General features: G+C 41.0%; 2 protein-coding genes across 4 annotated transcripts in view; one reads left to right on the forward strand and one right to left on the reverse strand.

Annotated features, from left to right (window-relative positions):
- Positions 1-21,832, forward strand: part of Arl4 (ADP ribosylation factor-like 4) — a 47,403-nt gene extending 25,571 nt beyond the window's left edge. Inside the window, exons 2-6 of one of the 3 annotated variants that reach the window (XR_015292336.1) lie at positions 1,208-2,014; positions 3,508-3,723; positions 16,438-16,501; positions 16,577-16,829; positions 21,807-21,832. Coding sequence is in view for 2 of the 3 variants with exons in the window: in XM_086909252.1 (XP_086765378.1) it covers positions 1,804-2,014; positions 3,508-3,723; positions 16,577-16,791 (642 nt within the window). In the remaining variant the exon portion in view is untranslated. Of the gene's footprint in view, positions 1-1,207; positions 2,015-3,507; positions 3,724-4,650; positions 11,178-16,437; positions 16,502-16,576; positions 16,830-21,806 lie in introns of those variants that run through there. The other 2 variants (XM_086909252.1, XM_086909253.1) reach the window with 2 other exon arrangements.
- On the reverse strand, positions 18,785-22,668 carry LOC100869322 (cilia- and flagella-associated protein 100). The gene is made up of 8 exons (XM_086909251.1): positions 22,480-22,668; positions 21,815-22,079; positions 21,419-21,623; positions 20,956-21,213; positions 20,503-20,869; positions 20,013-20,242; positions 19,604-19,927; positions 18,785-19,453 (listed from the first exon to the last, which is right to left on the reverse strand). The coding sequence occupies exons 2-8, from the start codon at positions 21,913-21,915 to the stop codon at positions 19,145-19,147; spliced, it is 1,794 nt and encodes a 597-aa protein (XP_086765377.1). The 5' UTR covers positions 21,916-22,079; positions 22,480-22,668; the 3' UTR covers positions 18,785-19,144.
- Between the last annotated feature and the right edge of the window lie 862 nt (positions 22,669-23,530).

Below are 23,530 nucleotides of genomic sequence, written 5' to 3' on the forward strand. Positions count from 1 at the left end.
TGGTGATTCGATCACGATTTCAGAAATAGAAAACTCTTCTGGAAAATCCTCGTCCAACTCCATCACGGATCCGGCTTGTTTAAGAGTGTTTTACGACAGGCTTTGGGCGGTTTTCGCTTCCACTATTTTATCTCTCGTCTCCCCGGGGAAGAAAGAAGAAAAGCGGTCCGCGTGGAAGGCCATTTGAAAGTCTTCTTCTTCTTTTTTTTTTTTTCCTCTCTCCACATCGAGTAGCGAGAAACGTAAAATTGAAATTGAAAAATTGAAAAAATTTGTTGGAGAAAAAAGGGGGCGAATGATGTATCGCGCGCGCGAGATCGATGCAACGAGCGGAGAATGCCTTGTTAGCCGCGATTCATTGCAATTATTCGGTTACTTCTGGATCGCCGGTTTAATTACTTCTCGATGCGTTTTAATGAAGTTAGTATCCTGCTCGTTATCCTGTCTAGAATCCCCGCGCAAATTGCAGGAATCGTGTTCCATGCAGGATGATAGCGGCTTCTCTTCGAAAAGCATCGAAACGAGATATTTTCCAACAACGGGGAACCGATAAACGCGATTCGACCATCGGTTCTCTCCTTTTAAAAATATCTCTCCCGGTTAATTGGCAACCTTTCAACCACCAACCGCGATTATATCTTACGCCTTTGTGCACCCGTCCCGCTCTTTTGTCTCCACCAAACGACACAGCTGGAACTTCGAAATACGTGCGCGTGTTAACCTTTTGCGCTCGTATTTATTTTTATCAATCAAGCAACAAGAATCCCTAGAATGTAATTATATTACACATATATTTACTGTAATTATTACATTTAATGTAAATATAATAATAAAATGTATGCGACTACATACAACGATGTACGAGTGCAGAGGATCAATATATCGTCTTCGAAGGATTGAAAGAAGAGAGAAGAAAAAACCGTTGATACCAAAAATTGCACGCATCGACTCCATAATAACAATCTTTAGTAGAGGGTAGTAATTTTTTAGAACTTAGCCCGTCGAGAGCTGACGACGAGTTGATCGCTCGAACAAAAGTACGATATCCGATATAACAACCTCCCCGGGATGTTAAAATCGGGGTGGAAAAACTGTGTGAAAGAAAAAAAGAAAAGCGAAAGAGAGAGGATTTGGAAAAGCGAGGCGGGAATGGGATACGACACAGGCCCAGCAGGCATCGCTAACACGTTTCTCCTTTCATTTTCAGCCGGTGCGGTAGTGATCGTGGCCTCGAAGCGAGTCCTTTTACGGCGGGGACGAGGATCGAAAGCGGAGGAGAGCAGCAGCCTCCCTCCCCTCTCTCTGTCTTTCTCTTTCTCTCCCCGATCCTCGACTTTGGCCCAGGGACGGGACGACCGCCAGAGAAGATCGCGAGAGCAAGGTGGAAGGAAAAGGAGGGAGAGAGAGAGAGAGAGAAAAGGAAGAAAGAAGGAGGCGAGAGATCGAAAGCTAGACGTGTCGTCCAGGTACGCGGCATGGAGGGATAAAACGGTGGAAAGAATTGGAGAAGAAGAGAGAGGGAGAGAGGGAGGAGGAAAGAAGGACGGGGCGAATTCGGGATGAGGTAGAGGGGAGGAGGGAATTTTGAAGGGGGAAAGCGGCGTGGCACGGTTGGGAAGGGAAGAAGAGGAGGAATCGAAATCGTTGTAGAGGAGATTAACAGCGATTGACGATCGATCGATCGTGGAGGGAAGGTGGAGAAGGAGGGAAGCTAAATGCCAGTTAAAAGAAAGGCGAGGAAGGAGGGTTAGAGGTGGAAAAGTGGTCGCGATAGGAGGAGGGAGGCGGTGAGGAAGGAGAGGAATGGGTGCCGGGATGGGCAGGAGCGGCACGAGCGGCGGCTTCCTCGAGGCACTTCCCACGGGAACGCCGCTCCACGTGGCCATGCTAGGCCTCGACAGCGCGGGGAAAACCACCGCGTTGTATCGACTCAAGTTCGACCAATACCTGAACACAGTGCCCACTATTGGCTTCAACTGCGAGAGGATCCGTGGTGGCATCGGCAAAGCGAAAGGTAACGCGAAATTTTATCCGAATTGTAAAATATATTTGTAACCCTTTGCACTCGAGAGACGAGTCTCGGCCATCGTCTATTTATGATTGACTTTTTTTTTTTTTTTTCCCTAGCGTAGAATAATGTGATATCGAATAGCTAGATTTTCTTATTTCAAATCGTGATGTTTGAGTTTGAGTTTTGTATAGCATAGAAGAATGATCGGTTCGAGTTCGAATTCGAATCGAATTCCACTTTTATTCGTAAAGAAATTGATACAGGATACAGAGAAGGAAAACGGCGATGAACACGTAATAAAAATAAGAATAATAAGACGGTGAATGTGAGAGCACGTTACGTTAACAGAAGTTAGGAAGGATTATAAAGTTTGCTCTCGACGAAGCAGGAAAGGTGAAAGACATCGAGCGACATTTCACTGCGACACTTGCCCCGACAAACCGAGGATGCGTCTTGGAGATATTTCATAAAATATCGCACAAAATCCAAACCATTAAATTTAATGTTCAACGAAGTTTCTTTCTTTGTATGCAAAGATGCGTAGGATATTAAAATATAAAAGTTTATACGTGCGTGAAATTATTTTTAGTTAAAAAATTCATACGGCAAACCGTGTCGATTCGAGTGCAAAGGGTTAAAAATCATTTGTTTGTCACATGCTCTACGGAGATATATCGGATTGGCCGAGCGAGGATTGAAATTGTAGACGTATAATTAGATTTTTGGCGAAGAGGGACGCGATGAACCGCGTAATGGAAATGTCGTAACGATTACGCGGCTAGGATAACGTTTAAATGCGGGACGCGTTTATTATTACAGTTATCGCGTGCGCGTCAACGTAATAAGTCGATGTCTGTTTCCTCCTCGTGGCACGAGTAGGTCTGCTCGTCCCAGAAACCTGGTATAATACCGGTAATTGCGGCAAGAGATGAAAATCGCATCAAAGAATTTCCTCTTTCGTTTCGTTTTGCGTTTCGTATATCCGTTCCCGTATTCCAGAGAAAGTACTACACTTTTTTTTCTTCTTGGCAAAAAGAAATCACTACGATAGTTTCCCAAGTAGCAGGAAACCGTCCTGCGAGATCCATTTCCTCCAGATTAAAACAGGATGTGAAAGCGACTAGGACGCGCGTTATATTCGGGATAACAGGCAAAAAGAAAAAAAACGTCGCTTTCCAACCTCTCTCAATTATTTCGCGCAGCATTTTCTATCCGACGATCTATCTCTGCAGAGAATGAATTTTTCACATTCTTCTTTTTAAATCCATTACAATATTAATCCTTCCACGGTATTTCATAAATGAAATACTCGAAACACTTGAAAATTCCGATTGATTCTCTTCTAAAATTCTACGCGCAGATTCTCACGAACGATTTATCAATCTTCGTTCCTCTTCGATTCTCGTCTGGACGAAGAGGAAAAGAAAAAAAAAAAAAAGGAAAGAAAAACGACAAAGGAGGAAATATAAATAGATCGCCATGATGGTTTGTCACAGGTGTGAATTTTCTCGTATGGGACGTGGGCGGGCAAGAGAAATTACGACCATTGTGGAAGTCTTACACCAGATGCACCGATGGTATTATCTTCGTGGTCGACTCTTGCGACGCGGAACGGCTCGAGGAGGCCAAAATGGAGCTGACCAGAACGGCGAGGAGCCCGGATAACGCCGGTGTGCCCATTCTGATCCTAGCCAACAAGCAGGATCTGCCAGGTAACACAGTTTCGTGTGCATCGCGTTAACTTGGCGTTTCGCCCCGATTATATAAAGAGAACCGTGGCCTCTTTTCTAAACGAGATTGCTCGCGTTGACATAATTATATTGAACGTGTTCTTTTCTTTCTTTCTTTTTTTTTCTTTTTTTTTAAGAGAAATCGTAAACGATTCTGTTCTCGACTCGAATTCAAAATTTTCAAAATTCTTTAAACTTTAAAAGAACCGCGTAACGTTTCGATCCGACGGTGTTTTACGTATTCGTAAAAATAAATGTATCGATCATTTTCGAGCGTATAATGCGGGAAAACATCGGCGTTCGAACGGTATGGCTTCGCTACGAGTATAAACGCACTTGACCGCAATTTATAACGGAGCACGGTTAGATTAAAGATTAAACATCCTATATATATATACGAGCAGCATTTGACTTTATCCGACGTGTTATTTATTATTCTAATAAAAAAAAAAAATAAATAACGGACACAGTCGCATCATTCGCCAGATTACACGGGCTTCTCTCTCTCTCTCTCTCTACAATTTTATCGGCCTGTTATTGCGTAAGTAAATGCAAATCATCGTATAATAAAGCGTCTCCGCTTGAAATTGAACGGTACGACAAGATCGATACGAGAAAAAGTACGCGCTCCATCGACGATTTCGACCGGTTAACAATTTCCCTTCCGGATCTTAACCCTTTGCACTCGTGTTTATATTTAAGAAAATTACCAAATCAAATAATTTTGTAACAAGAGTCTCTTGAGAGAATGTAATCACATTTATATATATATATATAGAGTGCAAAGGGTCAGAAAAATATTCGTTGGATCGATAGCCTCGACGCAACCGCGAACGAACGAAGGAAAGAAAAATCGATCCCTCGTCTATTCTTTTCTCTCACGGTTGAACCGATCGCGTTCCTCCACAGGTGCCAAGGAGGTGGGCGAGTTGGAGAAGCACCTTGGCGTCCTGGAATTGGCAGGGATGCCGGGGAGCGCGTGCATCAGAGTGCAACCGGCCTGCGCGATCACCGGCGAGGGGCTGCACGAGGGTTTGGACACGCTCTATCAGCTGATACTGAAGCGGCGCAAGCTCGCGAAGCTGAACAGGAAGCGGGCCAGGTAGGCCAGGGCCTCGGAGGACTGCACGTGCGTCTTCTGATTTTGTAAGTCGCGGACAGTCTCTCCTTCGGGCACAGCCACGCCTTCCACGGTGTCTTCTTCTTCTTCCTCCTCCTCCTCCTCCTCCTCCTCCTCCTCCTCCTCCTCCTCCTCCTCCTCCTCGCCCTCCCCGTCGCGCTGCGACGCCGAGGTGGTCGAGTGAACAACGCATCAACGAACGTGGATTGGAGAAACGAGGATCGTTTCGATTCTTCTTGGAATCTTCTTCTGCGCGATTGTGCCGGTTCGCGCCCTCGTTTTCGAAACTGATCGGAAACTGGATGAGGAGAGGAATCCTGCCTCTCGATACGAGATCTCACCTCGTTTCAAGGATGCGCAAAGACGGAATGCCCTCCCTGGCTGGGAATTTCACACGAGCGAGGTTGTTCTCGCCTGGTTTATTTTTTAACCGCCAAAGTTTAACGGCAGTGAAACGAAGAGGAGGATACTGTTCTCTCCAGCGGGGAGGAGGGAAATGAATAATCTAGGAAAATTTTCTTTCGGATCGATCCACTCGCTGTATCGCGAGGGATGGTGAAGCGGATGATGTGACGACAACGAATCAAGTGCTTCTTCGGTGATACAGAGAAGCGATCTATTTTGCCAAAATTTTCCAAACGAACCGGACTTTTCCTCGAGGGAAAAACTCTTTTAACGATCCCTCGGCTTGTCGGGTCGGACGAGCTCTCCGTTCCTTTTCACCGGCCGTCATGGAAAACGCGCGGCGTTTCTCTTTTTTCTTAGCTCCAACGGATTTTCGCGATAACGAGGCCTCGTCGTCGCCGATAACAACGACGTCGAATCATCGTATTAATAACGCTGACGCGGGCCCGGGTCAAGGAGGAGAGGCGAAGATAAAAGGCGCGGATATTAATAACCCGAACCCGGCCGAATCATCGAGATTGATTAAAGAATTATCGCGACCGAAACGTTCGCGATGGAACGTTGGATGGAAGAGGATTCTCGTCGCAGCGAGAGTAGAGGAGAATTTTCTTTTCCCTTTTGCTAGATGGTTTCTTTCGCCGCGTGCAAGATAACCGCAGATTGGCCCTTTATTATCGTGTGAATTAATCGTGTTAGCAAGGCTAGTAGTAGTACGCGAGGTTCGTCGAGGTAGAGCTCGATCGATAGAGTCGAATCGATAGAATCCTAGGCGTCCCGACGATCGTGATCGTGCCTCTCTATAATTTTTTGCACCTTTATACCACGTGACGAGAGAGAAAGTGGAGAGAGAGAGAGAGAGAACGATCAACGCCCGATTTGCTTCTTCCCGAATCTTTTGTAAAACGATGTGATAACGATCCCCTCCCTCCCCTTAAATTATCGTACGTGTGTATATCGTGTGTATTCGTTGTATCGTGCTCTGTAAGGGGCTCTCAGAAAAGGCGAACCGATCGTTTTGAGCTTGAACGGAAATCTTGATACATATCTCGAAGATACGGATGATCGCACTATCCTGATGATCACGACGATATATATGCATGTGTATTTTATGCATATATATACTTTTTCGTTGTAATATTGTTCTTGGATACACGATTCGATCTGATTTTTAATTTTCGCTGCAGGCGGTTTCTCCAAAAAATGGTTTCGCTCGAGAAAGATCGTCACCGGCCGCTGCAACGAGTTGTTTCGACGGTGTTTATTGAAGAAAAAAAAAGAAAAAATTGACGATAAAATATCGATGCTACGTTTCCAGAGAAAGATACTCGAATCGCTCGTCGAGAGGCATCGTCTGTGCACAGCGACTATTGTCGCCCGTATAGAAAGGGTTAAACGTTGACTCGTAAGTTTTTTCGTGCGTGTTCAACAATTGAACGATTGAGAAGAAATCGTGGCGAGAGAAAATCGTATATATTTGTTGTTGTATAGTTTTGCGTGATCCGTGTTTTCAGGATGAATTTTCGAATTTTCGTTTCTATTTAGAGGAATTAGACGATTTCGATGGGTGGAGCTCAAAACGATGGGTGCTCGTGTTCCTCTTGCCAATGTACACTTTTATCCTTAACGGTCCCTTCGACTTCCGCTACGTGTAATTCTTATCGACCGCCACCGCCGTAATACGAGACGATATTTTCTCAACGCTGTACGGGAAACATATCAGAAAACGGGGAAAATTCTTGCGATAATAATTGGTCGCATAAGTTTTTTCGATCACCGGGCGAATTTTCCTGTATTTGACGCATGTAATAACGAGAGGAATTGATATCGAGAAATTTATTATTCATAATAATAAATGGTTCCTATTCGTAGAAAATATCGTGTCCGATTATGATGTATTTGGATCGGGTTCGGTCGAGGAAGAAGTCGCTAATTAGAAAGAAGCGCAAACAACCGAAGTTATTTCCTTTTTTTCGTTTATATCTTGGAGCAGCGCAAAACTTCGTGATTTCGTTCGTCGGTTCGGTGTTCTCGTGGCCTTCTCGTCCCTTCTACTACCATTCCTTCCCTTTCGCCATTTTTCGCGCAAACTTTCCACAAATCCTTCGTAACATTTCTCTCTCCAACTTTTTCCTTCGTAAAAAGAAAAAAAGAAATCTCTCTCTCTCTCTCTCTCTCTCTCTTTCTCTTTTCACCACTGTTGTTCTTCCCTTTCGCGAAAATCACTTCGATTCGAGGAAATCTCGTTGAAAGTCGGGATACATTTACATTCGCGTCTCGACAAGAAGAGAGCTTCCCCGTCTCGTGAATCAAGAGAGAGGACAGGAAAGAGAGAGAAAGAGAGAGAAAAGAAACGGTTAAAATCGAATTTAACGTTTAAAGTTTCGACGGATACAAAAGCGGGCGATATTTTTATTCAAAATAAAGAGGATGTGAAAATGAATCGTGAGAGAGAGAGAGAGAGAGAGAGAGAGAAAGAATTTTCCCGTAGAAAAAGAAGAGGAGGGATAAGAGAAGCGTAACTTCACGTCACGGGAAAATCTGACCTGTTTTATTTCCGAAATAGACGAAGAGAAGAAATGGGAATGGGGGCGTAGCAAAGTCGGACGAGATAATTTGACTGGTTATTTATTGGGGTGCGCGGATCGATATTAGGCTGGGAGACACGAGAGGGCAACATGAGACCGGAAATCGTGGTTTGCGGGCAACGATACGTTCGAAACAACGACCCTGCTGTGACGGAAGTAGCCGGATCGAAAATGTTTCTCGTAGGGAAAAAAGGGAAAAAAAAAAGAAAAAAAGGAATGGAAAATTCGAACTTGGTCTCGTCGTAAATCAAGACGCGCGGAAACGAGTCGAGTTGCTTCGAGAAAAGTTTTCAACTTTTCTTCCTAATTTTCTTCCGTTTGTTCTAGTTTATCGATTATTTGTTACGTGTTGTGAGAAAGTTTACGTCGTTGATCTTTTAATCGTTCGATCTTTATTCAGATCTTTATTTATCTTTGAAAGAATCTTGGAAAGATTCGATATATATATATATCGACGAGGGAATTGTTTTTCGATTCTTCTTGGTTTTTTTTTTTCTTTTCCTTTTTCTTTTTCTTTTCTTCTCCAAACCGAGTAAAAATTTTTCGAAACCATTCCTCTCTTCGAACGGGATTGTCACCTGGAAGGAGTTGGGAATCGATAAAGGTTGCAATGAGTCACGTCCGGACACGGCGCCGTGCAATTTATCGTCGAGGGAAACCGCGAGGCAGCCTGGTCACGCAATTTTTGAATATTTATTTTAAAATTGCAACGATAAAAGACGGGGGGGATGGACGGGTATGGCACAACGATTGGATCGATGTATCCTGTGGGGGGAAAGAAAGGGGGGAAATGTGAGCGGAAATCGCGTTATCGATGACACGGAAAAAGTAAGCGAAAGGAGGAGGAGAGAGATAAAGGGGCATCAAAGAGATGCACGAAACCCCGTATTTCTCGAGGAAATAGGAAACGATGTCGCGTAGATGACGCGTATTATATCGGATATCGGCCACCATGTTTTCTACGAAAACGGGCGAAACTCGTTCCATTTCCTTCCGGATTATTATTTTCCTCGGAGAGCTAAAACGAGTTTTTTTTTTTTTTTTTTATTTTTCTCCTCTAAGCGTGGAAAAATATCAATATTCGCGCTATGAATATTTACGTCGTTTTTTCGAGCGTTTTTGCAGCTCGATCCTCGTAAAAAAAAAAAAAAAAGAAGAAACAACCCGTCGAAATGGCAAATAACGAAAACGCAACATTTTCAAAGCGAGCTAGGCGATCGATGCTAAAAACGAGGATGAAATTGGTGGAGAAAAGGTATAGGACGGGGAGCGCATCCAGAGAACGGAACCAGTTTCTTCACACTTTGTTGCTCGAAGGAACGACTCCTTCGCGGATTACATACTTCCTACGACTCGCATCGCGTTCCGGAATGCGTTGAAAATGCATCGATAGAACGATCTCGAGCGCACGTTTGCGCTTCCTTCCAGTTCTCCCTCCTCCTTCCCTCCCCCCAATCCACTTCCTTCTCTCCATTTGCTTTTCGATTCCTTCTTTCGAATCCCGTCTCGAAATATTCGGACGAGATATATTATCCCTCTCTCCTGTTGGCGGGCAACCTCCTTAAATAGTGGGAACTTTCCTCTCTCTGCCCACGTCCCACTTGCGCGGCGCCGCCTTAACCCAGTTGCAGACCAACTTCCGGTGGCACCGATCGCCCACCACCGACAACTTAATTACCACGGCCTCTAATTACCGTGTCCTCCCGGTCCTCGACTGACTTAGAAGGGCGTCGCGACGAGAGCACGCGATCCGGTTGTGCGTCAGATTGTGTGTGTGAGAGTGTGTGAGAAACGAGGCGAGAGAGAGAGAGAGAGAGACGGGTAACGAAAAAATAAAATTTTGTATTGTACACACGACTGTAACACGAGTGTCGATGCTAGTCGAGCCGAGAATTATTAATTTCGGGGAACCAAGAGAGCGGTGAACAAACGAGTACGTGTAACGTACGCCAAAAAAAAAATATATATATATATATATATATAAAGCGTTTATACTTGTAAGAACATTGTAAATAGGCAATTGCAGGCTGTAAGGATTTTCGTAGGATTTCCTCGCAGCGTGGAAAACCTGTTGGCTCGGCTCGGACAAATTTCTTTTTAAAACGGGTGTTGTTCATTTTTCGAGGTTGAACGTTCTTTGTAGTTTCGATAGTTTATTCCGATGTTGTTTCGTTGAGAGAGAGAGAGAGAGAGAAAAAGAGGGAGAATGATTAGAAGTGATTCAAGATTAAGAATCTTGGTAAGGAAATTTTGTTTTTGTCGAAAATCGAATTTTGATTTTCGTGCGTGATTGGCGAATTTCGATTGATCGGTACGCGGAGGAAAGGAGAGATTTTTTCGAGATGTTCTGGATATCTGGAAATAGTAAAATTGAATAACTTAGATAGCTAATTGTTTAATTAACTAGCGAGGAGAAGTTGAATTTGCGGAAGTGATACTTGGTTCCGTTCGACGGAACGTGGATAACGGATTAGAACGATTAATCATCGGCCAGAAGCGCGATGATTAAGAGCGACTGATCGACATATCAGTATAATAATAATAATCATTGTACGATTATAATTTAAAGGAATAAATTTATCCGATCCGAGATGCCGAAGTTTTCCACGCTTAGAAAAAAAAAAAACGAAAAAAAGAAAAAAAAGAAAAAAAAAAGAAAAGAAAGAAAAAAGAAGGAAATCGACCAATGTCTGTCGAGTATGATTGTTGTTTTTTATATCGACTGTCGTTCAAAAAAATTCTATTGTATACTAATACTTGCCCTTGTTGTGTTTTATTACCATTCGATATTTTATCTCGTGCTTCTCGATCGAACGATAGATCGCAATATTTGTGTAATAATTAAACACGGCTAACCGTAGCGAACGATTAAGATGGGAGAAAAGAAACGAGGAGAATTTGTGAAAGATGATCGAGCGCGGAATTGTGAATAACGAATTGCGAAAGAGAGAGAGAGAGAGAGAGAGAGAGAGAGAGAGAGAGAGAGTGAGAGAAAGAAAGAGAGAGAGAGGAAAGATGTAAAGAAAGAAAAAAGAGAAAAAAAAGTAAAAAAAAAAAAAAAAAGAAAAAACGCGTTTTTACCGTAAGAAGAACAATTATTATTATTATTATTATATCGTCGTTCGTCCTCGCGCTTGGATATTCGTATATTTATATATAGCATAGACTCGCCACTCTTCTCTTGTGTGCGTGCCGTAGATGCACCAGGTGAATGTTGATTGTATTCCCGGGGACACCGGCTCCAGTCCCACCAGACTGAATGAATCCTTTCCGATTGTGAGCGAGGATTTTTTCCAAATAAATCAGCTAATTCCGTTATGTTTTAATCGCACGTCCATATTTTATTTATCGATCCAACAACCAAGATATCTTTCAATTCTACAACAACAACAACAACAACAATAACAAAAAAAGGAAAAAATATTTCCAACTAGAAAAGAAAATTAAAGAAATTAAAAAATTCTCGACACGAAAAAAAGAGAAAGAAATGTTTCAAGAAGGAAAGAAATTTCGCCGGTAGAAGCAAAAAGGCGCGCTTCTTCTCCTCGAACCTTGAAATTACTTTCATCCGGTTCTATAACGATCGGCCGGTGCCTCGCTCGTCCATGCGTTCGTCGTTTCGTCGCTCCCTCCCACCCAGCCTCCCGTTTCCGTGTCGGGTTGGCTACTTATTCATGCGGATCAGCCCCAAGCACGAGCGACAAGCAGAGGGAGACACGGAGGAGGCAGCGGTTAGAGAGAAAAAGGGAGGAAAGGAGGAGAGTGTTTCGCGGTTATTGTTCCCTTTGGACAGGATAGGTGGCACGTGGCGCGCGCGGATGCGGCCATTCACGCCGCGCACGCACGCGATGAAACACCGGCTTCAAAGGGAATTTTTTTTTTCCCCCACGATCCTGCGCCAAGGATTTCACGCGTATGGGGCCAGGGGGAAGGGGAGAGGCTCCCCTCGAATTCGTTCCGCGATTCTTGTAACGGTAGTCCACAACTTTTCTGCGCTGGTGGTACGCATGGTCCCGAAGCTGTGCGTATTTCCTCGTTTCTTTGACAATTGTGCCTCTCTCCACTTCCGTACGTTACGGGACAAAGGCTTGCAGGTGTTTTTTTTTTCGTTATAATTTTCTTTTGGTAGATTTTTTAGCATTTTTTAATCCTAAGACGTTTTAATTTGATTTGATAAAATATTTCATTATTGGCAAGTTTGGATGATGGATAAACATTAAATTGATGAAGATACAGGGCTGATTGGGAAAAAATGTAATTGGAAACGTTCGTTCGAACATCGAAGGCGTTGTTTCTACGAAGTTGATCGTAGAAAACTCGAGCGGCGCGAGATGTGTGATAATTAGCGGATGGTGGATGCTCCCGACGTTTCAACGTTGCGTCGTCCGTGTTAATGTGGGATCGCGGAATGCGCGACTTGCGTTCACCGAAAAAAATAAATAAATGCAACGAGTCGTATTTACGATGAAGGATGGCACGAACAAGGTTGGAAACGCCATTATTCTCGACGTTGAGAAATTTCCATCGTTAAGAAATTCTTTCTTTCTTTCTTTCTTTCTTTCCCTTTTTTTTCCTTTTCCCAAAGGTAATTTGACTGCGCATCACATATCTCATTCTCTGTCCTCTCTATCGTGTTCTCGATCCTCAATTAGGGGAAGAGATGATGTTTCCAAAATGTTTTCACCGCGTTTTATCCCGAAATTCGTTAAATATTTTCCGTGGAGATTAAACGAGAGATATATTTGTCTCAATTTTTGCCTTTATCTTTTGCAAACATCTATCGATTGAACTCGAACGATCGAAGCTGGTGACGAAACTCTTGTCTTGTTCAAGAAGCGGCAATTTACGAAAACCGTATTGAACGAAATCCGATTTTATCGCACGTTCGGTCTGGATGGAAAGCTTGGAGGCTGTGAAACATTGACTCGACTAGAGGAAGTTTCTCGCGGGCGCGGAAACAATGATAGAAAGTTGGCGGTGTCGTTAGAATGGGAAACAACGCGCAATTGGGAAGGACAGGGCGCGTTATTGTACCGCGGAAAGGAGTCGGGAATCTCTTTCTCTCGGGAATACACGTGATCGAAATTCGCCTTTCACGCGTGTCGCCTGGATAAATTCCAGATCAAATCTGCGAATTCTCCATTGTTCCTTTCGAACGATTGTTAATGCAATTATTATTAGAAGGAAAAAAACTTCGCGAGAGTTTGAAAGAACGGATCTCTCCATGATCGAGATATACGATTCGTATCTTGGTATTCTAGCATCCAACAAGAAGAGAGAACAAGTGGAGAGAGCATAATTGCCGGAAGGGAACGATCAAAGAACGGTCGCATTTGCATTCGAGAAGTGGTTGCGAATAAGCAGAGATGAAACGTAAGTAGGCGATAGAGAAAGTCTTGTGCATCGGTTTCTTCCTTTCTCGATTTTCTCACTGAAAATTACGCGATTGCGATACTTTTACATTTCGAGTGATATAAAATCAACTCGAGTTTCTTCTTCTTCAATGGGATAGATCGAATTTTTCTAGTAGTTTCTTAACGCTTGGGTTAAGTGGATCGAAACGATTCTTGCCAGACTCTCGCGTGCAGAATTCGTTGCGTGTACTTTGTACTTTGATGAGTTCGACCGAGACAGAAATGGAAATCAGATCCGAGATTAAATTTTGCAGGAAAACGAAAATAATTGCGCGAATCATTTTCACGAGCATTGCAAACACAATCTGGATTTCTTTGATTTCGGCTGGAAAAGGCGAAAACCGAGGAAAAGATCCGACGTTTCTTTAAAAATAATCTTGCTCGACGACGCGGTTTTCCTCGATCTCTTTTTAAAAACCGACCGAAACGCGCGCTGCTTTAAATAAAGAAAGAAAGAAGGAAAAGAAGAGAAAAAAGGAGAAAGACAAATTACTTTTTCTGGAAAACTTTTCGCCGAGTGTTCTCGAGAACGAGTGCTTTTCTCGGATGATCGTCGAATAGCAGCGTGCGCGCGATACCAGTTCGAGCTGTAGGCGGTGCTGTAGCATGTGTTTCGTATATTTAGATGCACAGATGTGCGTGCGTTCGTGGCAAAAAGTCGAAACGAGGAAGGGAAAGAAAACGAGAACTGTACGCATTGTAACGAGAAAACTTCGGCCTCGCGTTTATATCGCTGTTGAACAACTCGGAAGACGATTCGATTTCCAACGTCCTCTTATTTCTTCTTAAAAGAATTATCCGATCGTCTGTGAAAATTTAAACTATAACTCCTCGACACTTTTTTAATAATAGATCGGGAAATAATTCTCTTAATAAAAAATGATTTTTCCCCGTAAAATTAAGACGAGATCGGTTAAAATCGCTCGCTTTTAATCGGTGAAAAAAATTCTTTTCTTTCGATAAAAAAGAAACGAGGGTTTCTCGTCGCGACACGTGCGCGGAACACTGTCGTTTTCGTGCATAGATCCGGAATCAAAAGTGGTGAAAATCGACGTGGGCGCCGGCTCGTGGGCGCCCCACGTTATAGTTCGCGCCATTTATAGAAACGACGATAGAAAAGGGCGGCGTGCTCCTCGATGTTACGTACGTACGTATAAGGCCGCGTAATGCTTTTCTTTTTCTTTTTTAAATTAATCTTTCGCGCGATATCCTCGAACGCCGACTCACGTGGCGCCTCATGAAATCCTCGTGTTTCCTTTCTTTATTCGTCGATACTCTTCGAGAGTGTATATATATATATATCGATTTGTTGAAAAGTTCATCGAACCTCGCGATCGATCCTTCTCTAATGAAAATTGCATTTGGGTTTAAAGAAAGTGTAATAACGATCGAATTGTATATTGGATATTATTTGGATACGATGCAGCTTATCAAGTGTAGTTACTCCTCGAAAGGAGTAACTTTATACTCGGATATAATAATTACAAGGCTTTCGAGGAGTAAATTTTAATATCGAACGCAACGATCGATTGAATTAATGATTAACATTAACGCCACTCCATGTTTGAGAAGAAGATTTCGAGGAGGATGTGGTGAAATATGTTCAAGAAACAAACCTTGAGGACAAGGGAGAAGAATTTTTCGAAACAAATTTCCGATATAATGCGAATCTCCGTGAAATTGAATATAAATGCAAAAATTCGCCTAGAGAATTTTTCCTGCTGAACGAGTATCCATGTTCCGATCGTTTTCTCGGAAGGGAGTTTGCTTTTGTATTTTATATAAAAGTGTGTATAGTGAAGGAGTGCCACGAGTATATCGAAATTATTCAAGAAAGGGACGGAAACGAGTCGAATGCAATTAAAATTTTCCCCTTGATAGTCGAAGATGTCGGGAGACCAAGTAAGAAGACCCTGAAAACAAGTAGCGTTCCTCGTTCAGTTTAATGAAGCTAATTAACCCGAATGTATAACCATGGTGTGAGGGGAGAAGACAAGACGGCATTAGTTTCGTTGGCCGAGTCGGTGACCCGAAATTGGAGAGATTAACAGCATCCAATTTAACTTTGTTCGGTCGAAAAGAGACGCTCGGTTCTCGGAAGAAATTAATGACGTTTTATTACTCGTTCAGTTCAAAGAGGATTTTGAGAGTTTCGACGAGGAAAAATCGGGAAAAGATATTTCTTAACAACGATAGGATTTATTTGAGTTTAGAATGGTTAGAATTTCGGTGGAATTGTTTATTACCGTTAAGAAAATTCGAGAATTCTTTTCCATGAGAGAAAATGGAGAAAAATAGAGCGAACAGCTGGTGTGGAAGTCAGTCGTTAATTATTCTTGCCCTTAACAACAAGAATAACCTTCTCTGAGCTTCTCGCGTAGTTTTACTCGCGAGAAAGTTTGCTCGCCTTTCGATCGATCACCCATCCGCGTAAATTTCTTCGAGAAACGAAGGTAAATGATATATAAATGATATTTGAATTGCAATTTTAAAAGAAAATTGAAATTTTCGTTTCATACATCGAGAATTAAAAATCTTTTTGAAAGAATGCTCTTTCTTAACGATATCTCGAACATTAAGTAAACAAGCGCGTAACTCGTTGCACACAGATATACGAATCGCGTATATTCTCGTAGCGAAACGCTGGAAACAAAGGTCTCTTTTATCCAGAATTCACGGGACGTTGAATAACGAATAAAGCAGTTCGTCAGGACTATGAAGATCCATCGTTGAAATTGGCCGGCTGTCGCCGGATGAACAGATTCTCCTCCTCGTTTTCCTTCTTTTTCTCCGATCGAGAAAGTCAAAGGGGTCGTGTCGAAACGCGCACGTGGCAACCATTTCTAAAAATGTCCGCTCGCAAGAAGCGGAGAGCACCTATCTCTTCATTCGACATTATTAAATTGGATGAGAATAAATTTTCCATCTTTGAATCCGCGTGCTTCGTTCGCAGAAAGAAATCTTGTGCGTTCATCGAATGTGAACTCTTTTTTTTTTTTTTTAATATAAATACAACGCAAACGAACGAGTTCGAGACAAAGGTCTTCTCTGTTCGTAATTAACTTCCAATCGTTTCCTCCATTTCATTCGTTCGTAATTGACCATTAATTCGCCGTTTCTTCGACGCGTGGCGTCCACAATTCCACGTTCTTTCTCCTTTACTTTTTTTTAGATAAATCGAAAACTACTTCGAAACTGATTCAACGTGTATACAGGCCACAAGATTGTCGCAATATGTAATTTCACTCAGAGACTCGTCAGCTCGTTGTAACGTATTCCACCGATATCTAAGCCGTTCCTTCTTCCAGCAGAACGGGCGGAGAGAATGGAAGAGGAGCAAAAAAAAAAAAAAAAAAAAGAAAAAAAAAGGGAAGAGAAGGAACGAGGAGGAGGAGGAGGAGGAGGAACATTGGTTGGTGTAATCCAAAGCGGGCCACGCGCGTTCGAACGCGAGGATGAGTGGCGCGCGAGACAAAAGGCTCTCCTCCGCTCGAGGAGAGTTCACGGACAGCTGAATGGTGAATAATATAGCGCAGGAGGACCAAGAGGGAGGAGGACCCAATGGTAAAGGGCAAAAATATTCTCGTGCATGTACACGTGTGGATACATGTGCATACATCTCTCTCTCTTTCTCTCTCTTTTTTCCTTTCGTGTTAAGAACGAGAGAAGTGAGGCGGGAGGCGTGCAAGGGTTGAAAACAGACGAACGATAAACAGGAAGGAGGAAAAAGAGAGGGGAAAGAGAGAGAGAGAGAGGGGTTAGTTTGGTTCAAGAGCCCCCTAGCCAGTCTGCTATCGAGCAATTCCCGTTGCTATGGGGATAATCTCGAAAGGCCTCCTCCGAGTACGCAAAATCCGCCCTTACCCTCGCTGATTTTCACCGAAACATTCGGCCATTCTTTCGAAAATCTCGCCATCAGCTGATGCTTTGGTCGACAAAGAAAAAGGAGAAAAAAGACTTTTTTCTCTCTTCTTTTTATTTCGTTTTTTTTTTTTCCAATTTTTCCACAGGTCAAGCCAAAGCTGTCAAGGAAGCTGTTTGTTCGGAATTCTTTCGAAATTCTTTCGAAATTTCGATTCAGAATTCGTTGGTTAACTTTTAAAGGGCAAAATTTCTCGCTCTTTCGATCTCGAGCACGACGAAACTGTTGTTACCCACGAGTCGTCGAGTAACTCTCGCCACTTGGTGAGAGAATTGAAGGAGAGATCACTCGGAGGATCATACGTAGCGATATCTAACAACTAACTCTCGGCCCTCGCCACCTTTGCCCTACAAGTGGAATTAATGGCAGACACGTGGTACTCGAGTTGTTCGAGCCCACCCTCACCTTCCTCCCTATTCTCCCTTTGTGACTGTTTCGCGTCGAGATGACAGCGTGCAGACAACTTGTCAAGGCCAATCTAAAAATTCTCATTTACTCCACTTCTCCGTTTCTCACCCCGACTTCAAACCTTCGTATCGATCTTTTCCTTCCTCCGAATTTTCTTACCACCGCCTCGTTGTTTCGTGTATATCGTTTCCAGAAAACGATGATCTGACAATTTTTCCCTCGAGAAAATACGATCCACTGCATGCGAATTGGTAATGATCAGTTAGCTTAACAGTTGCTTGCTACAAGTATCGATTTTCCATAAAGAGAAACTTGGTATAAATTTTTTAACCTCCCCTTTTATACCTTTTATCATGCCATCCCAGAGATCATTTCCTTCTCCCCATTTCCGCCGATTTTTATATTTTTTTCCCTTCGATTCGTGCACGCGCGCCTTTTTTTCATCCACAAGCCAAGGGATTGTTCTTGCTCAAGATCCTTTGGGAAACGGGGATGCAAAGGAGAAACTCTTACGAGCATTCTTCGTGGGCAAACCACTCCGCGAAAGTAATCCAGAGTTGTGAAAGACGGTGCTTTTTCGTCGCATAAGAATTTCAAAAGCTTCTTCTTCTTCTTCTTCTTCTTCTTCTTCTCCTTTCTTATATTCGATCCCTCTTCAATTACCGAATTTTTTCTGATTCCCTTAATTCCATTCCACGCTCTTTCTTCTTTGATTGGCCGTGATTCGATGCACTCGAGACTATCTCGAATTATATTTACTCTAATTGGAAGAAGAATTACACGAACTTAATGTCGAAATGGATAAAGGATCTTAAAAATTCACCAATGAACAATTAGTGTAAAATATTAACCAAAAGATTAAGATCAAATCCAAAGTTTGAAAATCCGAGTATCTGTAATTTATTCTCGTCGCTTTTAAAATTTTCATCTTCGATCCTTTGAGCATTCTTTCAGCGTGATGATGATGGATGCATGGATTGAAACACCGTGCGACGTGTGGTTTCCGAAAAACGGAAGAGTTGTCTGCGCTGACCCTTAAAGATGGGAAAAAGGAGGGGGAGAGAGGGGGGAGGAAATGCATCAGACGTTTTCGAATTCTTTCTTCAACAGTGCGAGGCGTCCTCGATGCGTTTGATCGATGTTTCGCGCTACGTAAGTGTTTCAATTAAAGAGAAGAAACAGGCGGAAGTTATCTTTCGTTCCCTGTTTAATTCAATTACTTAATTGGACGGGGAAGATTTTCGATTGGGAAAGGGTCGTGAATTATTCACAAGTTCGTCTGCGGGAATAATATCGAAATCGTGGAAAATCAGGGATAATTGAAGGATCGGATAAAACGATAATTTGTTTCGATTATCCGCAACGTTGAATCCTAGCTGGTGAATCGGTTGCTTTACGCATCTTCTTTCGTCTATCAATTCGTAATCTCGTATATACTTATAGATTGAAATTTTCTTATTTCCAATTAATTAATTATTCGTGAATAACGCACAATCTCTGTATATAATATTCCACGATTGATATTTTATTTTGGTTGAAAATGAAAAATTCATTCAAATTTTTTTATCAAAACGTCCTCGTCCTCTTCCGCTTCGACCACCACAATATCTTGCTTCTTGAACGTCAGATCAAAATCGTCCGGGAATCGGGGGCGGTATTTGGTGAAGTCCTCCGTTTTGCAATAATCGGTGAAGAAAGTCAAATATTGCAATTCCTCCTCGGTTGGCTCGAGCGCCTCTGCCACTCCTTTCAATCTATACATTTTCGGGGTCGATCGCCACATCAGAGGCCTCCTCTTTTCCGGAGGTGGTTCCATTATGCGTTTCAGAGAGACCAGCAATCGTTGCATAAGCTCGAACTGTAACGGATAAAGTGAGATAGCATCGTTTTGTCAACGATTCTTTCAACGATTGTTCGCAATAAGAGAGAAAAAAGGAGAGAAACATTTTCCGGGATACCAGCCAGGTATGCGAACCGAGTAAACAAATAATAAGATTATAAGGAGAACCTTCTTAGCAGCTTCCTCCGTCTGTTTCATGACCTTCAACTCCTGCTTGAAGCCCTCCTTCTCGCAAGCCTTGACCACTTCCGGTGGTAAAGTATCCAGCTTCAAATTCAGCTCGTCGTGTATCTTCTCGATCCACTTCATCATCGAGAAACTATCTAGATTCGCCTCGTTTGGCCCCACGCAACTCTCGTACGCGTCCTCGACGAACACCTGAAGACGAAGCACCTCCTCCGAACAAACGGAATCCCGGAACACGGTTTCCAAAAGCTCGTTCGCGTGCTTTTCCAGATCTATGGCTCTGCTTTCCAACACGTGAATGCTTTCCTAATAACATACGTACGTAAGTATACATTTCACCATGCTTTTGATCTATTAATCTACATATTTTTAAACGATTATATATCATTACGCGCAACTCGTTGATTATACTGGTTATTTCTCCAACTTCTATCTTGATCTGTTGTTCAGCGTTTTGAATCGTCAACAGCAGCTGAGCTATCGGCTCTGCCAGACTCTCCAAGTGGATCAACGCGTTCAAATTTTGCGTTTCTATCGATTTGAACACGTTGATCAGTTCGGACGGTTCCTGAAAGTACAAATCTGCAGGGCCTGCGTCGCTAATATCTTGCTCGAAAAAATCTGGAAATGGCAAAGAAGTACGTAACATTTTTTTTTCTTTCTCTTAATAATACTTTTCTTTTAAAAATAAACAGAGAGAGAGAGAGAGAGAGAATACTCACAAATAAGAAAGTTTTAAGAATATATCAATGACATTATTATAGAAAGGCGAAATAATAATTTCGCGTGAAGACGGTGTGTAAGCGAGCTCTAACATAAAATTTTTCCACAGGTCGAATTGAATGAAGGAGAGATAAAAGATAGATATTTGATACGATCACCTATAAGGGCGTCGAGGGAAGCAACGTCACCCAGCATTCTGTATCGTCCGAATAAATCCTCGGCATGGTCGTAAGTGATGCTCTCTCCGGAATCAGTGCGATGGATCCAATCGTGCTCTGTGCGCCATGAAATCGGAGCTACCTGATAGAGGAATCGTTGACACATCTTCATCATTCTCCAGCTCTCTTCCCAGTGATATACTTCCAATCTAACCCGGCCGTATTCGACAGAAAGCTTATTCCTGTGATCCGTCATCTCTCTAGTTTTCTTCGACTCGTTTTCAGCGAGTAGTAGACTGTTCATACTCTCCTCGTGGTCCTTCGAGAGAAATTCCTCGAAACCGCTTATGTATCGACGATATCGTCGCTGGATTGGAAAAAATATAAACGAATGCGTGAAAGAGTAATGATGAGAGCGAGGGAAAATTTCTTATTTTAAATTTCGAAACAAACCTTGATCTTATCGAGTCTTTTTTGCTCCTCGACGAATTGTTGATCTATACGAATGCAATCGTCCATTTGCTGGCCAGCCAACAGCCGACACTTTAAAATTTCACGACAATCCTCCACATACTTGCGTACGGAGAACTTTTCTCTCACCAGCCTGGCATCCAATTCCGAAAAGTAACGTGGATCCACATCGGTGATGGCTATAGCTTCGTCCAAATCTTTGTGCTTTTTTGCCTCCAACGCTTCGATGTCCACGTCCACCTTGGCAAAAGTGACAAGTACAATCGTACAATTTTCGATCTAAGAAAATTCTTCTCGAAATCGAGCAATCCAAAAGTTGGATTCAAATTTTTCATTTGTTAATCTAACTGATTGAGATCCGACATTTTTTTGGAATACCCTTCTTTTTTTAATTGTAAAGTAAAGATATTACAGACTGTGTTTCGCACGTTAAAGAATAGCTTACACGAAGAGATCGTAAAAGCTGGTGTAAAGCTTTCCTGTTGAAAAGCGTCCTTTTTTCCTTATTCGTAGTACGTTGTTTCGCTTTCCAATATTGAAAGTAAGCGAACATGAGGGAACAAGGAGGATAAATGAAAGGAGATTGCTCCTCGAGAACATTTCTGGCTTCTCCCATGTATTCATGCCCTTTGGTAAAATAGTACTGCGTCCTAAATTATTTAGAAAAAAATGTAACAACTTTTCTATTTTTCCGACATTTAAATGAATTATATCTATGTGATGAGTATAATTGATTTAAAACAAACCGATCTCTTTGTTAAATTAAAATGCAAAATCTTTGATATTTAATCTAAACCGTAAAATGTTATAAAACAATGTTTATTATTTTGCAGAAATATACTCGAAATACTCCTTCAGAGTTTTCTTCTTGGGCACAGTTATCTTCCGCCTCTTCTGAGCGATATAACGCTCCCTACAAGCTCTCGACGTTGGATCGCTCATTCTCCCGTAATTCAGCTCGTGCTTTATTCAAACTCTCGGCTTTTCACCTGTCGGCCATTCACCTGTGTCGCTGTGTAGAAAAGCTCGCCTCCTCATCTGGTCGCGTTGGTCAAAGGGAAACGCCAACAGAGACGGCATGCATTTGATTAAAACTTTTCAAGTGTCTGAAAAAGAATGGAAACTTCGAAGAATCTGTCTTTCTATCGGAGAAAGTTATTGCGGGCGTAATTAATTAGAAAAAATTCTTATAATTTTCTATATATAGAAGGATGATAATTTTTTCTTTCTTTTTTTTTTTTTTTTTTATATTAATTTCATTGAGAAAAAATATTGCATCGCTTGAAAACTAATAATATCAAACTAATTAATTTAACTAAAATTTGTTTTCTTTCTAATTTATTATAAAATATCAATAAATTCAGATAAACATAGATTTCTATACATATCCTTGTCTCAAAAGCAATATTAAAATGAAGCAAAATTTATTAAGTAAAAAATTGATTCCTTAAGATTCCTTAAGATACACCTGAAATATGCGAATTCAAAGCTTAAAGAATTACTTACTTTTTAAAACAAGTTCAATTCTTGTATCTTTCTCAGTGATGAAGTTGCTAGATTTAAACATTTAAAAAAACAAGAAGAAATAGCGAAAAGAAAAAGAGAAAGAGAGAAGAGAATTCGATAACCTGACAGCCTTCTTTTTAATATATATCAATCTTTCTGTCAGCAACGTTTGACGTTTCGTAGATAAACGGTTGTTAAGTGTAATTGTTTGCCATGCGCGTTGTATTTCAGTACTTCATGATTTTCTAACTGAATTCTATAGTATGAATCAACTGCATGAACAAACCAGATTTTTTTATTTCCACATATATTTTATTATTTTTTTAGACATATCATTGTATAATGATTCTGAAATGTGAAAAAATTTAATTATATTTTCATTTCTTTAGAATTTAAAAATTTAAATTTTATGATATATAACATATATATTTGATATATGTATCTACTTTTATTTAATCTATGGATTTTAAAATGTAAATTTAAATTTAAATTTTAATAGTTTCAATATAATAAAAATATTTTAAATAAATATTGATAATATTTTCTGTTTAATGTTATATACGAATTATTCTTCAATAGCATAAAAAAATTTTTATGAAAAATTAATGTAATTACTACAAAAATTAAACATAACTACAATCTTAATAGAGATATCATATTGTGATATATAATGCAGAACAATGAAATGAAAAATACATTATCTAACTTAAACTAGAAAAATTTAGTATAATATATAATAAATAACCTAAATAATTTTAAACATAAAAATTTCTATATATATCTTAATTATAAAATAAATATTTAATTTCTTTATCATATTTTATTTTATTTTTTTCTAATCTATTTATTTTTATTATTTTCACAAAATGAAGTAAAATATAATAAAATCAAATAGATCGAATAAAAAAATAGTTATGAATTAGACGATTAAGACGAGATTAGACGAAAAACAAAATAGAATATAAAATTAGAATATAAAATAATAAAAGTAATAAAAAAATAAAAAATAGATTAGACAAATAACAAAATAGAATAAAAATTATAAGGAAAA

This window comes from Apis florea, unplaced genomic scaffold, assembly GCF_048593485.1.
Source record: "Apis florea isolate Af1SG1 unplaced genomic scaffold, ASM4859348v1 contig_3081_pilon, whole genome shotgun sequence".
Lineage (NCBI taxonomy): Eukaryota > Metazoa > Arthropoda > Insecta > Hymenoptera > Apidae > Apis > Apis florea.

What these genes read in the sequence shown, in the direction of transcription:
- LOC100869322 (XM_086909251.1), bottom strand. Translation starts at nt 21,915, where the DNA reads ATGAGCGATCCAACGTCGAGAGCTTGTAGGGAGCGTTATATCGCTCAG. An exon ending in TTCCCTCGACGCCCTTATAG is followed by an intron (nt 20,243 to 20,502) that starts GTGATCGTATCA and finishes TGCCATTTCCAG; the next exon opens with ATTTTTTCGAGCAAGATATT. An exon ending in CGGAGGAAGCTGCTAAGAAG is followed by an intron (nt 19,454 to 19,603) that starts GTTCTCCTTATA and finishes TATCCGTTACAG; the next exon opens with TTCGAGCTTATGCAACGATT.